The sequence below is a fragment of the Ranitomeya variabilis genome, chromosome 3 (assembly GCF_051348905.1).
Source record: "Ranitomeya variabilis isolate aRanVar5 chromosome 3, aRanVar5.hap1, whole genome shotgun sequence".
Taxonomy (NCBI): Eukaryota; Metazoa; Chordata; class Amphibia; order Anura; family Dendrobatidae; genus Ranitomeya; species Ranitomeya variabilis.
Window position 1 is genome coordinate 617,266,087 of NC_135234.1, and position 21,607 is coordinate 617,287,693.

At 42.6% G+C, this 21,607-nt stretch overlaps 1 protein-coding gene across 1 annotated transcript in view; it reads right to left on the minus strand.

Moving 5' to 3' along the window:
* The window catches only part of CPB2 (carboxypeptidase B2), a 66,644-nt gene extending 46,175 nt beyond the window's left edge, over positions 1-20,469 (minus strand). Inside the window, exon 1 of the mRNA XM_077299735.1 lies at positions 20,307-20,469. Within this exon, the coding sequence (XP_077155850.1) occupies positions 20,307-20,374 (68 nt within the window). The 5' untranslated portion in view covers positions 20,375-20,469. The remainder of the gene's footprint in view (positions 1-20,306) is intronic.
* Positions 20,470-21,607: the final 1,138 nt, after the last annotated feature.

Sequence of the window (21,607 nt, forward strand, 5' to 3'; positions counted from 1 at the left end):
AAGTGTTTTTAATCTTCAACATTTGAATGAGGCTTTCCAGTTGTTGCCTTCAAGAGTGTATAGATGACCCTTCTTGGATTTTTTTTCTGGCTTTGTAATGTGTGCAGAGCCTTTATGAGTGTAGAAGTACCACAACTACACTTTCATATTTTTTTAATGAGACACTCCAGTTGGTGCCTTCAAGGGTGTATGGATGATCCTCCTTAGAATTTTTTTCTGGCTTTGCACTGTGTGCAGAGCTTTTATGAGTGTAGAAGTACCACAACTATAATTTCTTAATATTTGAATGAGGCAATCTAGTTGGTGCCAAGTTTGTTTGGATGGCCCTGTTTGTAATTTTTTGCAGGCTTTGCACTGTATGCAGAGCCTTTATAAGTGTAAGAGTACCACATGTCATGTTCTCAATGGCAAGAGAACATAGCATCAGCATATATAGGAACTAGCTCTTGGAAGATGGGAACTGAGCTGACCATGAACTAAACCTAACGCCCAACTAGCAGTGGCCGGGTAGCATGCCTACGTTGATTCTAGATGCCCAGCACCAGCCGGAGGACTAAATAATGCTAGCAGAGGAAAATATTAGTCCTAGCTCACCTCTAGAGAAATACCCCGAAAGGAGACAGAGGCCCCCCACATGTATTGGCGGTGAATAAAGATGAAATAACAAACGTAGTATGAAAATAGGTTTAGCAAATTTGAGGTCCACTTACTACATAGCAGAAGACAGAAAGGACACTTTCATGGTCAGCTGAAAACCCTATCAAAACACCATCCAGAAATTACTTTAAAACTCTGGCATTAACTCACAACACCAGAGTGGCAATTCCTGTTCACAAGAGCTTTCCAGACACAGTAACGAAACTTCAGCTGTGAACTGGAACAAAAATGCAAAAACAAACATGGACAAGAGTCCAACTTATCTAGTAGTTGTCTAGGAGCAGGAACAAGCACAGAGAGGCTTCTGATAACATTGTTGACCGGCAAGCAACTAACAGAGCAGCAAGGTTATATAGCGACTCCCACATCTTGATGGGAACAGGTGAACAGAGAAGATGACAACACCAGTTCAATTCCACCAGTAGCCACCGGGGGAGCCCAGAATCCAAATTCACAACAGTACCCCCCCCTTAAGGAGGGGGCACCGAACCCTCACCAGAACCACCAGGGCGATCAGGATGGGCCCTATGAAAGGCACGAACCAGATCAGAGGCATGAACATCAGATGCATTCACCCAAGAATTATCCTCCTGGCCGTATCCCTTCCACTTGACCAGATACTGGAGTCTCCGTCTGGAAACACGAGAGTCCAAGATTTTCTCCACAACGTACTCCAACTCACCCTCAACCAACACCGGAGCAGGAGGCTCAACGGAAGGCACAACCGGTACCTCATACCTGCGCAATAATGACCGATGAAAAACGTTATGAATAGAAAAGGATGCAGGGAGGTCCAAACGGAAGGAAACAGGGTTAAGAATCTCCAATATCTTATACGGGCCGATGAACCGAGGCTTAAACTTAGGAGAAGAGACCCTCATAGGGACAAAACGAGAAGACAACCACACCAAATCCCCAACACAAAGCCGAGGACCAACACGACGGTGGCGGTTGGCAAAAAGCTGAGTCTTCTCCTGGGACAACTTCAAATTGTCCACCACCTGCCCCCAGATCTGATGCAATCTCTCCACCACAGCATCCACTCCAGGACAATCCGAAGTTTCCATCTGACCAGAGGAAAATCGAGGATGAAACCCCGAATTACAGAAAAACGGGGACACCAAAGTGGCAGAGCTGGCCCGATTATTGAGAGCGAACTCCGCCAATGGCAAAAAAGCAACCCAATCATCCTGGTCAGCAGACACAAAACACCTCAGATATGTCTCCAGGGTCTGATTAGTCCGCTCGGTCTGGCCATTCGTCTGAGGATGGAAAGCGGACGAAAAAGATAAATCTATGCCCATCCTAGCACAGAATGCCCGCCAAAATCTAGACACGAATTGGGTCCCTCTGTCAGAAATGATATTCTCAGGAATACCATGCAAACGAACAACATTTTGAAAAAACAGAGGAACCAACTCGGAAGAAGAAGGCAACTTGGGCAGAGGAACCAAATGGACCATCTTAGAGAAACGGTCACACACCACCCAGATGACAGACATCTTCTGAGAAACAGGCAGATCTGAAATAAAATCCATCGAGATGTGCGTCCAAGGCCTCTTAGGAATAGGCAAGGGCAACAATAATCCACTAGCCCGAGAGCAACAAGGCTTGGCCCGAGCACAAACGTCACAAGACTGCACAAAGCCTCGCACATCTCGTGACAGGGAAGGCCACCAGAAGGACCTTGCCACCAAATCCCTGGTACCAAAAATGCCAGGATGACCTGCCAACGCAGAAGAATGAACCTCAGAGATGACTCTACTGGTCCAATCATCAGGAACAAACAGTTTATCAGGTGGGCAACGATCCGGTCTATCCGCCTGAAACTCCTGCAAGGCCCGCCGCAGGTCTGGAGAAACGGCTGACAATACCACTCCATCCTTAAGGATACCTGTGGGCTCAGAGTTACCAGGCGAGTCAGGCTCAAAACTCCTAGAAAGGGCATCCGCCTTAACATTCTTAGAACCCGGTAGGTATGACACCACAAAATTAAACCGAGAGAAAAATAATGACCAGCGCGCCTGTCTAGGATTCAGGCGCCTGGCGGTCTCAAGATAAATCAAGTTTTTGTGGTCAGTCAATACCACCACCTGATGTCTGGCCCCCTCAAGCCAATGGCGCCACTCCTCAAAAGCCCACTTCATGGCCAAAAGCTCCCGATTCCCAACATCATAATTCCGCTCAGCGGGCGAAAATTTACGGGAAAAGAAGGCACAAGGCCTCATCACGGAGCAGTCAGAACTTTTCTGCGACAACACTGCCCCAGCTCCGATCTCAGAAGCGTCGACCTCAACCTGAAAAGGTAGAGCAACATCAGGCTGACGCAACACAGGGGCAGAGGAAAAACGGCGCTTAAGCTCCCGAAAGGCCTCCACAGCGTCAGGGGACCAATCAGCAACATCAGCACCCTTCTTAGTCAAATCGGTCAATGGCTTAGCAATATCCGAAAAACCAGCAATAAATCGACGATAAAAGTTAGCAAAGCCCAAAAATTTCTGAAGACTCTTAAGAGAAGAGGGCTGCGTCCAATCACAAATAGCTTGAACCTTGACAGGATCCATTTCAATGGAAGAGGGAGAAAAAATATATCCCAAAAAGGAAATCCTCTGTACCCCAAAAACACACTTAGAACCCTTCACACACAAAGAATTAGAACGCAAAACCTGGAAAACCCTCCTGACTTGCTGGACATGAGAGTCCCAGTCATCCGAAAAAATCAGAATATCATCCAGATACACAATCATAAATTTATCCAAATAATCGCGAAAAATATCATGCATAAAGGACTGGAAAACTGACGGAGCATTTGAAAGACCAAAAGGCATCACTAAATACTCAAAGTGGCCCTCGGGCGTATTAAATGCGGTTTTCCACTCATCCCCCTGCCTGATTCGCACCAAATTATACGCCCCACGAAGGTCAATCTTAGAGAACCACTTGGCCCCCTTTATGCGAGCAAACAAATCAGTCAGCAACGGCAATGGGTATTGATATCTTACAGTGATTTTATTCAAAAGCCGATAATCGATACATGGTCTCAAAGAGCCGTCTTTTTTTGACACAAAGAAAAAACCGGCTCCTAAGGGAGATGACGATGGACGAATATGTCCCTTTTCCAAGGACTCCTTTATATATTCTCGCATAGCAGCATGTTCAGGCACAGACAGATTAAATAAACGACCCTTTGGGTATTTACTACCCGGGATTAAATCTATGGCACAATCGCACTCTCGGTGCGGAGGTAATGAACCAAGCTTGGATTCTTCAAAGACGTCACGATAGTCGGACAGGAACTCAGGAATTTCAGAGGGAATAGATGATGAAATGGAAACCACAGGTACATCCCCATGAGCCCCCTTACATCCCCAGCTCAACACAGACATAGCTTTCCAGTCGAGGACTGGGTTGTGAGATTGCAGCCAAGGCAATCCTAGCACCAAATCATCATGTAGATTATGCAGCACCAGAAAGCGAATAATCTCCTGGTGATCCGGATTAATACGCATAGTTACTTGTGTCCAGTATTGTGGTTTATTATTAGCCAATGGGGTGGAGTCAATCCCCTTCAGAGGAATAAGAGTCTCCAAAGGCTCTAAATCATACCCACAGCGTTTGGCAAAGGACCAATCCATAAGACTCAAAGCGGCGCCAGAGTCGACATAGGCGTCCGTGGTAATAGATGACAAGGAGCAAATCAGGGTCACAGATAGAATAAACTTAGACGGTAAGGTGCAAATGGAAACAGATTTATCAAGCTTTTTAGTGCGCTTAGAGCATGCTGATATAACATGAGTAGAATCACCACAATAGAAACACAACCCATTTTTCCGTCTAAAATTCTGCCGCTCGCTTCGGGACAGAATTCTATCACACTGCATACTCTCTGGCGACTTCTCAGTGGACACCGCCAGATGGTGCACTGGTTTGCGCTCCCGCAAACGCCTATCGATCTGAATAGCCATTGTCATGGACTCATTCAGACCCGCAGGCACAGGGAACCCCACCATGACATCCTTAATGGCATCAGAGAGACCCTCTCTGAAAGTCGCCGCCAGGGCGCACTCATTCCACTGAGTAAGCACAGACCATTTACGGAATCTTTGACAGTAAATTTCCGCTTCATCTTGCCCCTGAGATAGGGACATCAAAGTTTTTTCTGCCTGAAGCTCCAAATGAGGTTCGTCATAAAGCAACCCCAAGGCCAGAAAAAACGCATCCACATTGAGCAACGCAGGATCCCCTGGTGTCAATGAAAAAGCCCAGTCTTGAGGGTCGCCCCGGAGCAAGGAAATCACAATCCTGACCTGCTGTGCAGGGTCTCTGGCAGAGCGAAATTTCAGGGACAAAAATAATTTGCAATTATTTCGAAAATTCTGAAACCCAGATCTATTCCCCGAGAAAAATTCCGGCAAAGGAATTCTCGGCTCAGATACAGGTGCATGACAAACAAAGTCTTGCAAATTTTGTACCTTCGTGGCGAGATTATTCAAACCTGCAGTTACACTCTGAAGATCCATTACAAACAGGTGGACACAGAGCCATTCAAAGATTAGAAGGAAAAAAAAAAATAAAAATTCTCAGCAGACTTCTTATTTCTCTCCTTTCTCAGCCAAGGATTTTAACCCTTTAGCTGGCCGGTCAAACTGTCATGTTCTCAATGGCAAGAGAACATAGCATCAGCATATATAGGAACTAGCTCTTGGAAGATGGGAACTGAGCTGACCATGAACTAAACCTAACGCCCAACTAGCAGTGGCCGGGTAGCATGCCTACGTTGATTCTAGATGCCCAGCACCAGCCGGAGGACTAAATAATGCTAGCAGAGGAAAATATTAGTCCTAGCTCACCTCTAGAGAAATACCCCGAAAGGAGACAGAGGCCCCCCACATGTATTGGCGGTGAATAAAGATGAAATAACAAACGTAGTATGAAAATAGGTTTAGCAAATTTGAGGTCCACTTACTACATAGCAGAAGACAGAAAGGACACTTTCATGGTCAGCTGAAAACCCTATCAAAACACCATCCAGAAATTACTTTAAAACTCTGGCATTAACTCATAACACCAGAGTGGCAATTCCTGTTCACAAGAGCTTTCCAGACACAGTAACGAAACTTCAGCTGTGAACTGGAACAAAAATGCAAAAACAAACATGGACAAGAGTCCAACTTATCTAGTAGTTGTCTAGGAGCAGGAACAAGCACAGAGAGGCTTCTGATAACATTGTTGACCGGCAAGCAACTAACAGAGCAGCAAGGTTATATAGCGACTCCCACATCTTGATGGGAACAGGTGAACAGAGAAGATGACAACACCAGTTCAATTCCACCAGTAGCCACCGGGGGAGCCCAGAATCCAAATTCACAACAACCACAACTACACTTTGTTCACAATATTTGAATGAGGCACTCCAGTTGGTGCCTTCAATAGTGTATGGATGACCCGGATTTTAATTTTTGGCAGGCTTTACATAGTATGCAGAGCTTTTATGAGCATAGGAGTACCACAACTAGACTTTGTTCTCAATATTAGTTGATGCCTTCAAGGAGGTACAGATGACCCTGCTTGTAATTTTTGGCAGGCTTTGCACTGTGTGCAGAGCATTTATGAGTGTAAGAGTACAACAGCTATACTTTATTCACAATATTTGAATGAGGCACTATAGCTGGTAACTTGAAGAGTGTATGGATGACCCTGCTTGGAATTTTTGTCAGGTTTTGGACAGCATATCCTTTATGAGTCTAAGAGCACCAATACATGACAGTTTGAACAGAATGTGTATGAAGCCCTCTTTTATGTCTAATACAGGGTGTATCTGAGTTCCTCTTCCATTCTTCCATCAGATTTTTGCTTCCTTCATAAATTACACTGAAATTTCCATTTTTTTAAAAAAATAACTTTGGTTTACTTAAGTTTTTATTTTTTTAAAAATCCTTTTTAAATTCTGCCTTATGTACAAGTCATTATTCAGGAAAGAATGTTTCTTAACATTTTTTTCCTGTAAACACCAATTTGTTTTCAATTTTGAATGTTTAATTGTCAGTCCTTAAAGTGGAGTAAAAGTGTGACACCATTGTTCTCAGCAGCAATCTTAGAGTCAGAAGTGCTTCCAGGGGTCTTCCCATGCTGTTCTCCTTCCAATTTTTCCATCCAGGTCACTATTTTCAGAATTAGGCATTCAGGACCTGAAATTACGTCACGGCTTGCTGTGATTGGTCGCGTCGCGGTCACATGGGCGGCACGCAACCAATCACAAGCCGTGACGTAATTTTAAAATGCGTGCGTTTCCTGCCTCCCGTGACGTCATGGCTTGTGATTGGTCGCGTCGCCCATGTGACCGCGACGCGACCAATCACAAGCCGTAACGTAATTTTCAAATCCTGAATGCCTAGAATTAGGCATTCATCACCTGAAAATTACGTCACGGCTTGCTGTGATTGGTCGCGTCGCGGCCACATGGGCGGCACGCGACCAATCACAAGCCGTGACGTCACGGAAGGCAGTAAACGCACGCATTTTAAGCAAAGAACGCTGCCGGTTCCCTCGGTAAGGTCCAGGCTGCGTCGGAGAGGTGAGTATAGCAATATTTTTTATTTTAATTCTTTCTTTTACACATTAATATGGATCCCAGGGCCTGAAGGAGAGTTTCCTCTCCTTCAGACCCTGGGAACCATCAGGGATACCGTCCGATACTTGAGTCCCATTGACTTGTATTGGTATCGGGTATCGGTATCGGATTAGATCCGATACTTTGCCGGTATCGGCCGATACTTTCCGATACCGATACTTTCAAGTATCGGACGGTATCGCTCAACACTAGTAACGAGCATCTGAGCATTTTAGTGCTCACTCATCCCTACTGAACACATAAAAAAAGGCACAAATTAAAGGAAGAATAACGCACAAATGGAAAAAAGGCACAGATGCAGTATGTATGGGGCCCAAAATGTTTACATATACGCTCCTCAACATTGAAATTGCAGCACCAAGAAGTTGGAGTCATGGAATTATGGAAATCACAAGCTTGGTAGACATGTTAATGATGTGCAAATGCTAAAGAAATGGAAACAAATTTTTTAAAACATCTTGATTTATTCAGCATGGAGTATAAGCACCATGTACAGAAATCCATGCACTTCCATGCTTTGGCTACCATCAATTAGGTTAGTAATAGTTTTCTGCGGAATGTTCTGCCACGCTGAATGCACTTGGGCAAGGAAATCATCAAGAGCCACTGTTGGCAGCTCTCTTTTGCAATTGTTTAATGATGATGTCCCAGATGTGCGCAGTAGGAGACAAGCTCAGAGATGCTGGAACCCATGGTAGCAAGCACGTTTACGCCACGTAGGCTACTCACAGAAGCACAAGCAACATGAAGGCTGGCTTTGTACAGCCTACATGTAACAAATCTTATAGCAAAATGTAGCATCACATGTGAAATGCAACAATAAAACACGAAATGAAGGACTAAAGAAATGGTTCTACACCTCATGAATGAAAATCATATAGAAAGAGAGGTGTGAGTCACCAAAATTTAACAAGTAAATAGATGATAAAAAATAATATTTTATTAATAATGATTAAAAACAGTAGTAGTAATAGTCAATACAAAAAAAGAAAGGCTTGCTGCACTCACCATGTTGAGAAGGATATCAAAGTTGTTTTATTTAAAACCCCTTAATGACCACCAATGCGTCTTTTTACTGACCTGAGATATAAGAGAATAGCATCCCCATACAGGTGACAATCCAGCAGCTGTTGGCTGTACACTATAGCTGACAACTTGCAGCATTAGCTACAGTCAGTGTTGGCACCGTCCATCTCTGTTTAACCCTTTAAATGCTGCTGTCAATAGTGACTATATCATATAAATGGTTAACAGAGTGTGGGGGCTTCTTATTTAACCTCATCTGTACCCAGAGATCATGTTTGTGTGGTCCTGATGGCTGCCATGGCACTTCATGAGTAAATAGCGGCCTTAGAATCTGCCGGCTATAGTAACATGTTCAGACGTTAGCAACATTTAGATGGCAAAAATGCACTTTTTCATTCCTGTTGTGTCACTTTACATTAATTCCTGAAAATCACCTGAACGGTTAAAAAACTACCTGACAGCAGTTTTCAATATGTCAAGGGGTGCTGTTTTTAGAATGGTATCACTTTTGGGGGGGTTCAATATATAGGACCCCCAAAGTCACTTCAAACCTGGATAGGTCCCTAAAAAATTATTTTGTAAATTTCCTTGGAAAAAGAAAAATTGCTGCTACATTTTTAAACCTTCTGAAATGCTAACACAATAAAATAACATTTTACAAATGGTGCTGATGTAAAGAAGGCATTAGGGAAATGTTATTTATTAATGGTTTGGTATGGTATGACCATCTGGATTAAAGGGATAATCATTCAAAGATTGAAAATTGCTATATTTTTGCAATTTTGTCAAATTTCTGATTTTTTTATAAATAAACACAAAACATATCGATCTAAATTTACCATTATCATAAAGTATAATGTGTCACGAAAAAACAGTATCAAAATTACTGGGATAAGTTGAAGATTTCATGAGTTATTACCACAAAAAGTGACAATGGTCAGATTTAAAAAATTTGGCTCTGTCACTAAGGGGTTCATCTGTGCGACAAAAATGATGAGGACATGCAGGCTTAGGAGGCATGCGGGGAGTGCAAGGGTGGACGATGGCCTTTTGCGTAAATTGTTTCAATGGGTTCTGTTGACTATAGTAATGTTTTTTCTTTGCTGAGCACTGAACAGTGAACACCAGTTGTATATGCTGTGTATACATTCAGTTTCCTTAAAGGATCCGGCATTAAATGCAAAGTGTGAATAAGACCATTCTGGTGCAGTTCACTTTTTTTTCTTTTCAAAGTAGTAGTTACAGACATCTACTTTTTATGCAACAAAGCTTGTAAATAAATATTCCAACAAAGGTGTGAAGCCTGTGTTCATTGTATGTGCAGCTTCATGCTCCATATATCCCTAATAATGGAAATGTTGCACTATACTTCACATGATGCACCTTTGTCATTGTTCAAAAAGAAAATAAACTCCAAGCAAATGTGGATCCGAAGCAGGATCAACACATAGTTCTCCAAAGTGAGCTGCACACGTTATTGGATTATACAACATATGGAGAAGAGTTGCTTAAAGAATTGATTCCTTGAGAACCTCAACGTGCATTTCTTACCGATAGAAGGTGAGCATAACCACAACTAAAATAATTTTTTTTACTGTTGGTAAAAATGTATTACGCTCAGAGGAAGCGCCGCACTTGTCTCTTTTTTTCCCTCTTTCCCTAAACCAGGATATTTCTAAAGATCTTTGTCATTGTACAACATTTCACATTGTTGCAAACTCCTTCCACAGTGTATGCCAGATCTGACCTGTCAACCTATTGTCAACTCTATTTTGGAATAGTCAGTGTTGCATACACTTTTTGGATCAAACAAAACACATAAAAAAGCACATTTGCACAAGACACATTTTAGAGCAAAATAAAAAGCATTCGCCATGAGATAAACGCAAGCACTGCATTGCACAACACAATTAAAATGTGATGCACACATATGCACCATTTTCTACCCCATAAATGTGACGTTTATGGCAGATTTGAAACTAGAATCCTGTGCGTTTTTTTTAGTTCATACATTGACACTGTATTGCAAACCTGAAGTGCAGTCCATATACCATCATGTGCAGGGGTGGACTGAGGCTGGCATAAGCTCCTTCCACGGGCCAATCTAGCTGCTGTGAACGGTCACAAGGTCATCTACTGATTTATTATTTATATCTACTGATGTATAGTGGGGCTAAGGTGACCAATACCCCATGCAATGTATTCATCTTAAATATTTTTCAATTTTTATGCAAGAAGCAGTCAGGCCCTTTAGTGTTGGTTGGGTGTACTGGGTTGTCTGTTCTTTTGGGGTGCACTTATATAATGCTGGACAGCCCACCTGATCTAATAGTATTGGGGTCATCAATATCCTGTAAGCCAGACACTGTTCATCCCACGTATCTGTGTGACTGGGGTCCTATGAAAGCTCCCTCTGGGGGCATGTTTAATACTACACAGACACCCCCTCCATGAAATGGAATGTCTGCATCAGTGTTTTGCACCTGTGCTGCCCCACCTTTATAATGGGGTCTGCTGCTGCATCCTGTTTCTATGTAGAGACTGAATTTGGTGCTTTTGGTATTGAATTTGGTAGTTCAATGCTAGTGCATTGGTAATCTGACCCGGTGTTGGTAGGACTGTGTCTTTTTTTCTGAGATGTTTTTAAATATGGGGCACACCAACTTGTGGGCCAGTACTTTGTGATTGCCCCTGTGGAAAGGTCCCTGGTAATATACTGGAGGGGAGATATGTGTAACTAAGGATGTTAGCCTTAGTGATATGAAAGTGTAAAAATGCTCCAACACACTATGCGCTGAGAGGGTTTCACCGGCCATATTAAGGGCTGGGTTTTTGTGAACAGCTGAAGAGTGGGTGGGAGGCTGTTCAGTATAGCTCAACCCCCAGGGTGCGGTCCAGAAGGTAAATGTGGAGCCTTAGGACTCATTCAGTGTTCAGTGTGTCTGGAAAGGAAATCTCCAGGGCTGTGCACCTGTTAAAGAGAACTTAACTATGTGTTTTTTTTCCCTGAGCGGGCAGATCCCCGCAGCCACACAGACTGGACTGTACACTATTTTGTTTTTCCCATTATGCCAGAATGGCCTTTTTTTTCTTTTACCTAACCTTGCACTGATTTATGGAGTACTTTTTAATAAACCAGTTGAAAACGTAAATGGAAAATATTCCTGTGACTACCTCTTTAAGGCCGGGGGTCACACATGCGAGTTCAATGTGAGAAACTCGCACATGAATACCTGGCACTGCCGCCAACACTCGGGACATAGAAATACATTCAGCTGCACGGTCTGGTCCTGAGAGAAGCAGAGTGAGTCAATTTGCAACCCCCCCCCCCCCAGACTAAAATTAGCTCCTGAAGTTACATAATCTTCATCTAATGTTTAGATAAGTTTAGTTTCTATTCTCATGCTACTGTGATAGCTCGTTTGGCTTCTTTTGGTTTATTCCACATGTATATGTCTTTTTTTAACCCCTTTCTGGCATTGTACGTAGTATTCCATCCATGTGACCTGGGACTTAATTCCCATGGACGGAATATAACTAAATCCCATAATGGATACAATCCAGCTCCTATGTTCGTTCATCATATCATAGATGAATAATGAACACTAGGCCACCAAGTCATAATAGGACACTCCATACTCAAAGCATGAACCATATACAAAAAAGGAGTTCAGGTCCAAATTAGTATGTAAAAATATCAATTTTATTAATCTTAAATACTAATAACAATCATTATAAAATGCCATATACTTAACATTACATGCTCAGCAAGGGAAAGCACCAACAGTGCCAGACCTGTATGACCTACTGCTCACTGCCATAACATAAATAAAGTGCTTAGTGCTATTATCATATTTGATGGGACAAGGAAAAGAGACCCAGGATCAAGTATCATTATTTATCTAACATCAGCATGATATAGTACACCTGGCACGTTTCCTTACCCATATAGCAGGCAGCGGATGGTCACACAGCACAGCCCCAATGCGCGTTTCGCGTTGGCTTCGTCAGGGGGCTTGGTGCTTTCCCTTGCTGAGCATGTAATGTTAAGTATATGGTATTTTATAATGATTGTTATTAGTATTTAAGATTAATAAAATTGATATTTTTACATACTAATTTGGACCTGAACTCCTTTTTTGTATATGGTTCATCCATGGACGGAATAGTACGTCATAGGCGATCAGCCGTGCTCATGGGGGGAGCGCGGCTGATCGCGGCTGGGTGTCAGATGATTCTCACAGCTGACACCCGGCACTTTAACCCCCGTAACACTGCAATCAAACATGATCGCAGCGTTCCGGAGCCGAAGCGGGGTCCCGATCGCTGCCATGGAGATGTCATGATGACATCCAGGTCTCCAGACCTGAGAGACTTCCTGTCATGCGTAGTGATGACCAGGAAGTCTCTCAGGTCAGTGTAATAGAAACTGCAGCGCTGACAGCTTTTATAGCATGCAGATCTGCATGCTATAGAAGCGATCAGCCTGCACAAAATGAGTGTCCCATAGTGGGACAAAGTGTAAAAGTAGGAATGAATAAAAAAAAAATTATAATAATTGTAAAAAAAATAATAAAAAATAAAACAAATCAATATTTATTCCATCAAAAAATAAATATTTGAATAAAAAAAATCTAAACAATAAAAGTACACATATTTAGTATCACCGCGTCCGTAGTGACCCAACCTATAAAACTGTCCCACGAGTTAACCCCTTTAGTGGACACCATTAAAAAAAATAAAAAACAAGGCAAAAAAAATGCTTTATCATCATACTGCTAAACAAAAGTGTAATAACACACGATCAAAAAGATGGATATAAATAAACGTGGCACCACTGAAAACGTCATCTTCTCCCGCAAAAAAAAAAGGTGCCATATAGCTCCATCACCAGAAAAATAAAAAAGCTATAGCTCTCAAAATAAAGCGATGCAAAAATAATTATTTTTTATATAAAATAGTTTTTATTGCATAAAAGTGCCAAAACATCAAAAAATATAAATGAGGTATCGCTGTCAAATAAAACTGCTTTATCAATTCTACCACACGCGGAACGGTATAAGCGCCCCCCCCCCCTCCAAAAAAAAGAAATTCATGAATTGCTGGTTTTTGTTAAATCTTCCTCACAAAAATTGGAATAGAAAGCAATCAAAAAATGTCATGTGCCCGAAAACTATACCAATAAAAACATCAACTCGTCCCGCAAAAAACAAGACCTCACATGACTCTGTGGGCCAAAATATGGAAAAATTATAGCTCTCAAAATGTGGTGATGCAAAAGCAATTTTTTTGCAACAAAAAGTGTCTTTTAGTGTGTGACAGCTGCCAAACATAAAAACCCGTGATAAAAACCTGCTATAAATAGTAAATCAAACCCCCTTTATCACCCCCTTAGTTAGGGAAAAATAATAAAATAAAAAAAGTATTTATTTTCATTTTCCCATTAGGGTTAGGGTTAGGGCTAAAGTTAGGGTTAGGGTTGGGGCTAAAGTTAGGGTTGGGGCTAAACTTAGGGTTAGGGTTGGGGCTAAAGTTAGTGTTAGGGTTGGGGCCAAAGTTAGGGTTAGGGTTGGGGCTAAAGTTAAGGTTAGGGTTGGGGCTAAAGTTAGGATTATGGTTGGGGCTAAAGCTAGGGTTAGGGTTGGAGCTAACGTTAGGATTATGGTTGCGGTTGGGATTAGGGTTAAGGTTGGCATTATGGTTAGGGGTGTTAGGGTTAGGGTTGGAGTTATAATTGGGGGGTTTCCACTGTTTAGGCACATCAGGGACTCTCCAAACATGAAATGGCATCTAATCTCAATTCCAGCCAATTCTGTGTTGAAAAAGTCAAACAGTGCTCCTTCCCTTTTGAGCTCTGCCATGCACCCAAACATATGGGGTATCAGCATACTCAGGACAAATTGCACAGCAACTTTTGGCATCCAATTTCTCCTGTTACCCTTGGGAAAATAAATTATTGGGAGCGAAAAGAAAATTTTTGTAAAAAAATATGATTTTTTATTTTTACGGCTCTACATTATAAACTGTGAAGCACTTGAGGGTTCAAAGTGCTCACCACACATCTAGATAAGTTCCTTAGGGGGTCTACTTTCCAAAATGGTGTCACTTGTGGGGGGTTTCCACTGTTTAGGCACATCAGGGGCTCTCCAAACGCGACATGCCGTCTGATCTGAATTCCAGCCAATTCTGCATTGAAATAGTCAAACGGTGCTCCTTCCCTTCCGAGCTCTGCCATGCGCCCAAACAGTGGTTTACCCCCACATATGGGGTATCAGCATACTCAGGACAAATTGTACAACAACTTTTGTGGTCCAATTTCTCCTGTTACACTTGGTAAAATAAAACAAATTGGATCTGAATTAAATTTTTTGTGAAAAAAGTTAAATGTTCATTTTTTTTAAACATTCCAAAAATTTGTGTGAAGCACCCGAAGTGTTAATAAACTTCTTGAATGTGGTTATGAGCACCTTGAAGGGTGCAGTTTTTAGAATGGTGTCACTTTTAGGTATTTTCTATCATAGAGACCCCTCAAAATGACTTAAAACGAGATGTGGTCCCTAAAAACAAATGGTGTTGTAAAAATGAGAAATTGCTGGTCAACTTTTAACCCTTATAACTCCCTAACAAAAAAAATGTTGGTTCCAAAATTGTGCTGATGTAAAGTAGACATGTGGGAAATGTTACTTATTAAGTATTTTGTGTGACATATCTCCTTGATTTAAGGGCATGAAAATTCAAAGTTGGAAAATTGCGAAATTTTCAAACTGTTCACCAAATTTCCATTTTTTTCACCCAAGTAATATCAAAGAAATTTTACCACTATCATGAAGTACAATATGTCACGAGAAAACATTGTCAGAATCACTGGCATGCATGCAAGCATTCCAGAGTTATTATCTCATAAAAGTACAGTGGTCACTGTAAAAAATTGACCTGGTCATTAACATGCAAACCACCTTTGGGGGTAAAGGGGTTAAGCAGCAATGCCAAGTTGCCATCATAGTAAAATGCTTTGTAGGGAATAAGCTGTGGCATTCTCATACATATCATATCACCAGGTATATGAGTCGCCCACAGGGCAGTGGGGTACTCGGTACCGGGTCCGGTCGCAAGGGGGATGTCATGGTGGCTGCAACCCGGTCCGTGGCCCTGGGCCTCAACGTTAAAGGGGAAAATGTTCAAAGTTTGTCGTGACGCCACCTGTGGAGTTCAGTCAGTAGTTGGACCGACGCTGCATTAAAGGGGTCCCCTGGGGGATGTTGCGGCAGCACAGATGTTACACTTCCCTCAATTGAAGCGGCGTCCCCAGGGGTCCTACGGTGTGTGGCAAAGATATTATGAGCCGACGAATAAATAGATGAGGCACGTTGTAAGTCTTTACCTGGTTTACTGTAGGTTGCTGGCCACAGTCCAGGGTACCAGGCACGACTGATGGTGGTCTGGCCGGCTCAGAGGCAATAGAGGGTTCCCTTCTCCAGTATAGGTCCGTGAGCCTTTCCAACTAGCGCTGTTAAAGGTGAGGTCCCTGCTGCCTGAAGCTTCCTACAGAGTCCTCCAGTTTTCCCCCTGTCCTGAGACAAGTACCTGCATGACAGGCAGCTTGAGCCTTTTTACAGGGACTCTATCATGCCCCGGGCTCCTCAGGTGCTGCTGCGTCTCAGGTGTGGTGCGGGCAGTTAACGTGTAGTGTTGTGCCCTCCGGTTCTGCTCTGTGTCCTAGAGTCCCACAAAAGCCTCAGGCTCCCGGTTACCGGCTACTGCGCTTCAGCTCTGAGGGTGCACTGTCACAGTTCCCCTCTGAGCTCTGTTCCTCTTCTGTGCTCCTTCCCTTCTGGCTACTCCACATCCAACCCTTCCAGGTTATCTGTCCTTCCAGAGGCCTCAGCTCCCTCATGGCTGCCAGGCCTCTCTGTCTGCACTCAGTTCCAGACTTCCTTCTCCTTCAGTGTCTCTGAACAACTAACTAGCTCCTCCTCCAGGTCAGGACACATAAAGCCTAGGGAAGCTTCCCTGAATCTGGGTCTTTAGCTCCCCCTCCTGGCCTGGATTCAGAATGTGTTGCATGTGCGCGCCATACCTGGTGAGAGAAGTCCATTGCCTCTGAGCATGACATCACCTTCCCCGAAGGAAAAGCAACATCACTGCAGCAACCGGTCACCTGGGGTGCTGCATATACATCATTCATGTGACAATCCAGCCAAGCCTAACTACCACAGCTGTGACTTTAGCATTGATGGCACACAGCGTTCATCTCTTGCGCTGGTGCCCATCAGCTGAAAAAATGCACCAAATTCATTAAGAGCCACACACCTCATTATGAATTTAGCATATTATACTCCAGCCCACTGGTCAACAAATCTGTCATATGTAGGGGGTGTGATATTGATTTTTCAAGATGTTTTACTTAATGTGATACTGCTACACGATCTGATGTATTATCACACCGTATTTTCTGGTACTGCTACACGTACAAGTGTATTACCAGCCATGCATAAGAGTATTGCTACACCTGAACTGTATTATATTATTGGCTACATGTTTTGCACCGTTATTGATGATAGGGAGAGTACCCCGGGCCGTTCATTACATATAGTGCTAGGGGGAGTAGTACCCTAAGTTGGCAACTAGATGGGGGCATTCATTATTAGTGGGATAGTAATAGTTAATTGTAGGAGGGACACAGTGGGATAAGTAGTGAGGTTTTCCCAGGTTTAGGCTGTTGGGGCCTGGGTGCCCATGTGGAACATAGGGCTGGCTAGCCCAAGGCACACCGTGCCCCGCAAGGTTTGTCAGAAGAGTGGGCCCAGCAGTCACTATCCAGGGGGCCAGAGTACAGAATGAAGCACAGTGACACCAGAGATAGAGGTGCAGTATAAGTGGAACTGCAGTGCTACGGAAGAAGACTAAGTAGAACGGGAGCAAGGTATCCAAGATGTGACAGATTTTTGCCTGGGCTGCTATTCTAAGGACCGGGGCAAAACGGCAGAGAATACCCCCATGAGAAGTGGAAATTCTGGGCATTGAGGACACTGAGGGAATGGAGGAAACGAACCGTCCTGGGGACAGTCTTCGCGGCAGAGAGAAGAAGCAAGGGAAAGCGTTGCCAATTGTTATGATTGACTGTGTCCTGGATAATGTTGTATTTAGTAAAGAAGTTGAAGTTAAAGTGAAGCCTCACTGTGACTCTTTATTTGCGGTGTCGACTGTAGAGAATACACTGTCATGCCGGGAGATCCCAGATGACACAGAGAAGCAGCACTGAGGTACTCAGAGAAGAAAACATGATCTTGTGCTGGGAGGTGCCAGGGGATGATACAGGGGTTACTGTCGGCCATGACAGCAGCCCTGGCCCCGGTTTCCTACACTTGGCGTTATCGGCAGGATCTCGCTGCCCCATATGGCGGTGAAGCCAAATCAGAGGAAAAGAGGGAAAAGACTGTAACCATAGTGAATGTGATTAAAGCCGAGACTTCAGGAGGAACTGATGCCCTGGAGGTGACCAGAAACCTGGATGTCACTACAAATTTACAGAGGACTGATATTACTAAAATGGCAGCTGAAGTGGCAGAGAATGGCACTAAAATGGGAGGTCACTGCTGTGCCTGCACCCTTCGTGGGCGTAGCTGCGCGGAAATGGCACGAAGATCTTTCAAGCGGCGCCCCTGACGAAGCGGTAGCGAAACGCGTGTTGGAGTGCAGTGAGGGGGCGGTGTGTGCTGTCAGTATTTCATTATGTATTGATTTGCCTCATCCCATTTTCTTTTGGTCGTTGTTGCCCACATTCAATCATCATCATACTATATACTATGCACTATGCACTTTTACTTCTAGTTCTCACTTTTGATATTTTGTATAAACAAATATATATATATATATATACTTGTATATTGAATGATTATTGTGGGCAGCATTACCATTGCTACCTTGGTTATCAATGTGGATGACTTTTTATAATTAAAAACTCGTGCTGGCTGGGCGGCGTACTTTGCCCCCTTACTTTATTACCATCATGTTTTTATTATTCTTGTTCTAATTATGCTACGCATGATTTTTTTATTGTGTTGTACAATCATGTTTTTAATTGTTACTTAATAAAAATTTATATATGTGATATTTGTTATGTTGGATACTTTCTTCTGGGATTTATTTAGTATCCAGTTTTCATATTGATTAGTACATTTGGTATTTCTTTTCTATATAGGTTTGGATGGTTATTGGCATCTTAGTCTGTTGTATGACAAGCAATGCCTTTTTTCATTGTGGCCCATTTCACACACACAATGTGTTACATATATACTATATTTGAGAATCTCTATCACTAAATGTATTTATATGCCAAGGACATTTGTGACATGAAAACTAGTGTAAGTGGAGAATTTTTAAATTAGCTCATGAGCTATAATGGCTAGGCAACCATTTAATTTTTTTCTGTACATAAAAATTTATGCCCAGATTCATCAAGATCGGCATGAACATCACAGGGGCATGCCAGAGTTAAATGCTTCTGATTAGTGATGAGCGAGTATACTCGTTGCTCGGGTTTTCCCGAGCACGCTCGGGTGAGTATTTGTGACCACTCGGAGATTTAGTTTTCCTTGCCGCAGCTGCATGATTTGCGGCTACTAGACAGCTTGATTACATGTGGGAATTCCCTAGCAACCAGGCAACCCCCACATGTACTCAGGCTGGCTAGCAGCTGTAAATCATGAAGCTGTGTCAACGAAAGCTAAATCTCCGAGCACTAACAAATACTCGGAGGCCACCCGAGCGTGTTCGGGAAAACCCGAGCAACGAGTATACTCGCTCATCACTATTTCTGATTCATTACGAGGCGCACACCACTGAATGACTCATTAGTGTTTTGCAAGTGGCATGCACTTCTATGTGCCTCGCCCAAAATCTCACTCCAGTCACAGACTGGCGTAAGACTTCTAGCGTTATGTACACCACAGGTCACCATGAGTTAGATGAGCCGTGGCATCATGCCCTGCCCCATTTTGGTGGATTTGCGCAAAATTTCCATAAATATGCCAAAACTTTCAACATTTTGGAACTTTTCAAATCAATTTTCAAAAGAATTGTAGGGCAATCACTTTGATGAATCTGGGCCTTAATCTATAAAAAAATTAACAACTTCGCAAATACATATGTAATGTTTTATTAGAAACAACTGTCCCATATATTGTACTGCTTCTGAATTATTTATGGTTATTGCACGGTTGGTAATCCAGACCAGCATTGAAGGCATTGACAATTTTAAAACCGAATTTTTCCATAGAGTTACAGACCTATAAGGTAGAAAATAGAGCTGTTATTGACTCTCCCCAGATCCAGCTCTGTCTCTCCGTTGCTGGGCTGATCTTTTTTGACAGTCTGCAGCAGTGATGTCACAACTACAGCCCAGTGGGCAATGCAGTCAATTACTAGTCTCAGCTGTTTGTACCATCTATTTCAGCAATGATGTGCACTCTCCGCATGATGTCACCACTGCAGCCTGTCAACAAAGACCATAGCAGCAACAGAGAGGCAGTGCTGGACTTAGGGAAGGTGGGCAGCAGTTGTGATTGTTATTTATAGGTCAATAACCTTTATAAGTCAATAACATTTTAAAATGGGCAGCCCCTTTAAGTCAATTAGCTTGCTTTACACTTGAAGTCTCAAAAAATGCCACCCTGGCACATTAGCTGGATAGAGATTGTTCTTGTACTTTGTATGCTGAAAATTGTTGTATTCACACCAGGCACCATATTCTGCAATATTATTCATTCTGAAATATTATTCATACCAATACGCTACGTCAGATAAGTATTTTTACTTGTGTGGTGGTTGCTACCTGACAGATTCTAATTTTGTTTCTTTAACCTTGGGGGTCAAAATGTAGACAATGTGAACTTAAATATATATTTATATATTTAGATTCCCTCAACAGTGACTTCCATTATACTATATAGTTTGGCACAGTGTATGTGATAATAATTGTATTATATATTACCTGGAAGTGGCCACATGGATCTTCTCAAGGAAAAAGCCCAACAGAAATAATAATAAATAGGTCTTCATTTCCAGCAAGATGTGAATACGTTTATGGTCGGAAACCCTATTGCTGGAAGATCTCAATCACCCTCCAGTTCAGGACTGTTGGCTGTTTACACTTCAGTTAAACTTTAAAGCTCAGTGTCCACATTGCTACACTTGTCGTTTCTTTTAGAAAACCTGCCTTTTCAGATTATTGCTTCAGCATATCAAAACTGGTGAATCTCCTCAGTAGAGACCACCACTGATTTTCAGAATTAACGACTCTTTACCCCTAGGGCCAATTTTCTACTTTTTGTGGTTTCAGTTTTTTACTCACCTTCTTCCAAGAGCCATAACTTTTTTTATTTTTGTAGTGCGGGTTGCAGTTTAGATTGACACCATTGATTTTAATGTATCATGCACTAAAAAAAGGGGAAACAATTCTAAGAGGAGTGAAATAGTGAAAAAATTGTAATCATGTCATTCTTTTTCGTGTTTTCTCTTTACAGCGTTCATTCTGCAGTAAAAATAACACAGCAGCAGAGGCGTAGCTAAGGGGATCAGCTCAGGGGGGACGAAACAGCTGAGTAAGCCCCTAGCCAGGCAACACTGATTACAACTGTGGTGTCTCACCCTAATTGTGGGTATAGGGGAACCTCAGTAGATGACCACGTAGTTACTAAAAAAAAATCCCAATGCTCAGCCTCTGCTGCCCTTTGTGTCCTATTTCTGCACCTGCTGTTTGGCACAATAACAGGGCTCATCTGAATGCCCACATAATAATGCCTACCACTGTGCCCCTTACAATGTAAAATGCCTCCTTTGTGTCCTCCAGATGGTAAAATTGTTCGTTAGAAAATATTAATGCCCTGTGCAAGTGCAAGTGTGTCCACATTTTGCCCCTAGAAAGTAATAATGCCCTTTGACGGTCACAAAACTCAGAGTGCCTCTATAATAATAATGCTTCTTAGGTGCCCACTTAAAATTTAGTAATGTCCCCTGTGTTCCCCATGTACAGCTTCTCTATACATAGTATGATAGTCTCCACAGCTCCCCTATATACAATATGATGTCCCTACAGCTTCCCTATACACAGTATAATGGGCTCACAGCTCCCCTATACACAGTATGATCGGCCCACAGCTCCCCTATATACAGTATGATATCTCAACAGCTTCCCTATGCACAGTTTAATAGGCCCTTAGTTCCCCTATATCACAGTATAATGGCCTGAGAGCACAATATATTGGGCCCACAGCTCCCCTATACACAGTATGG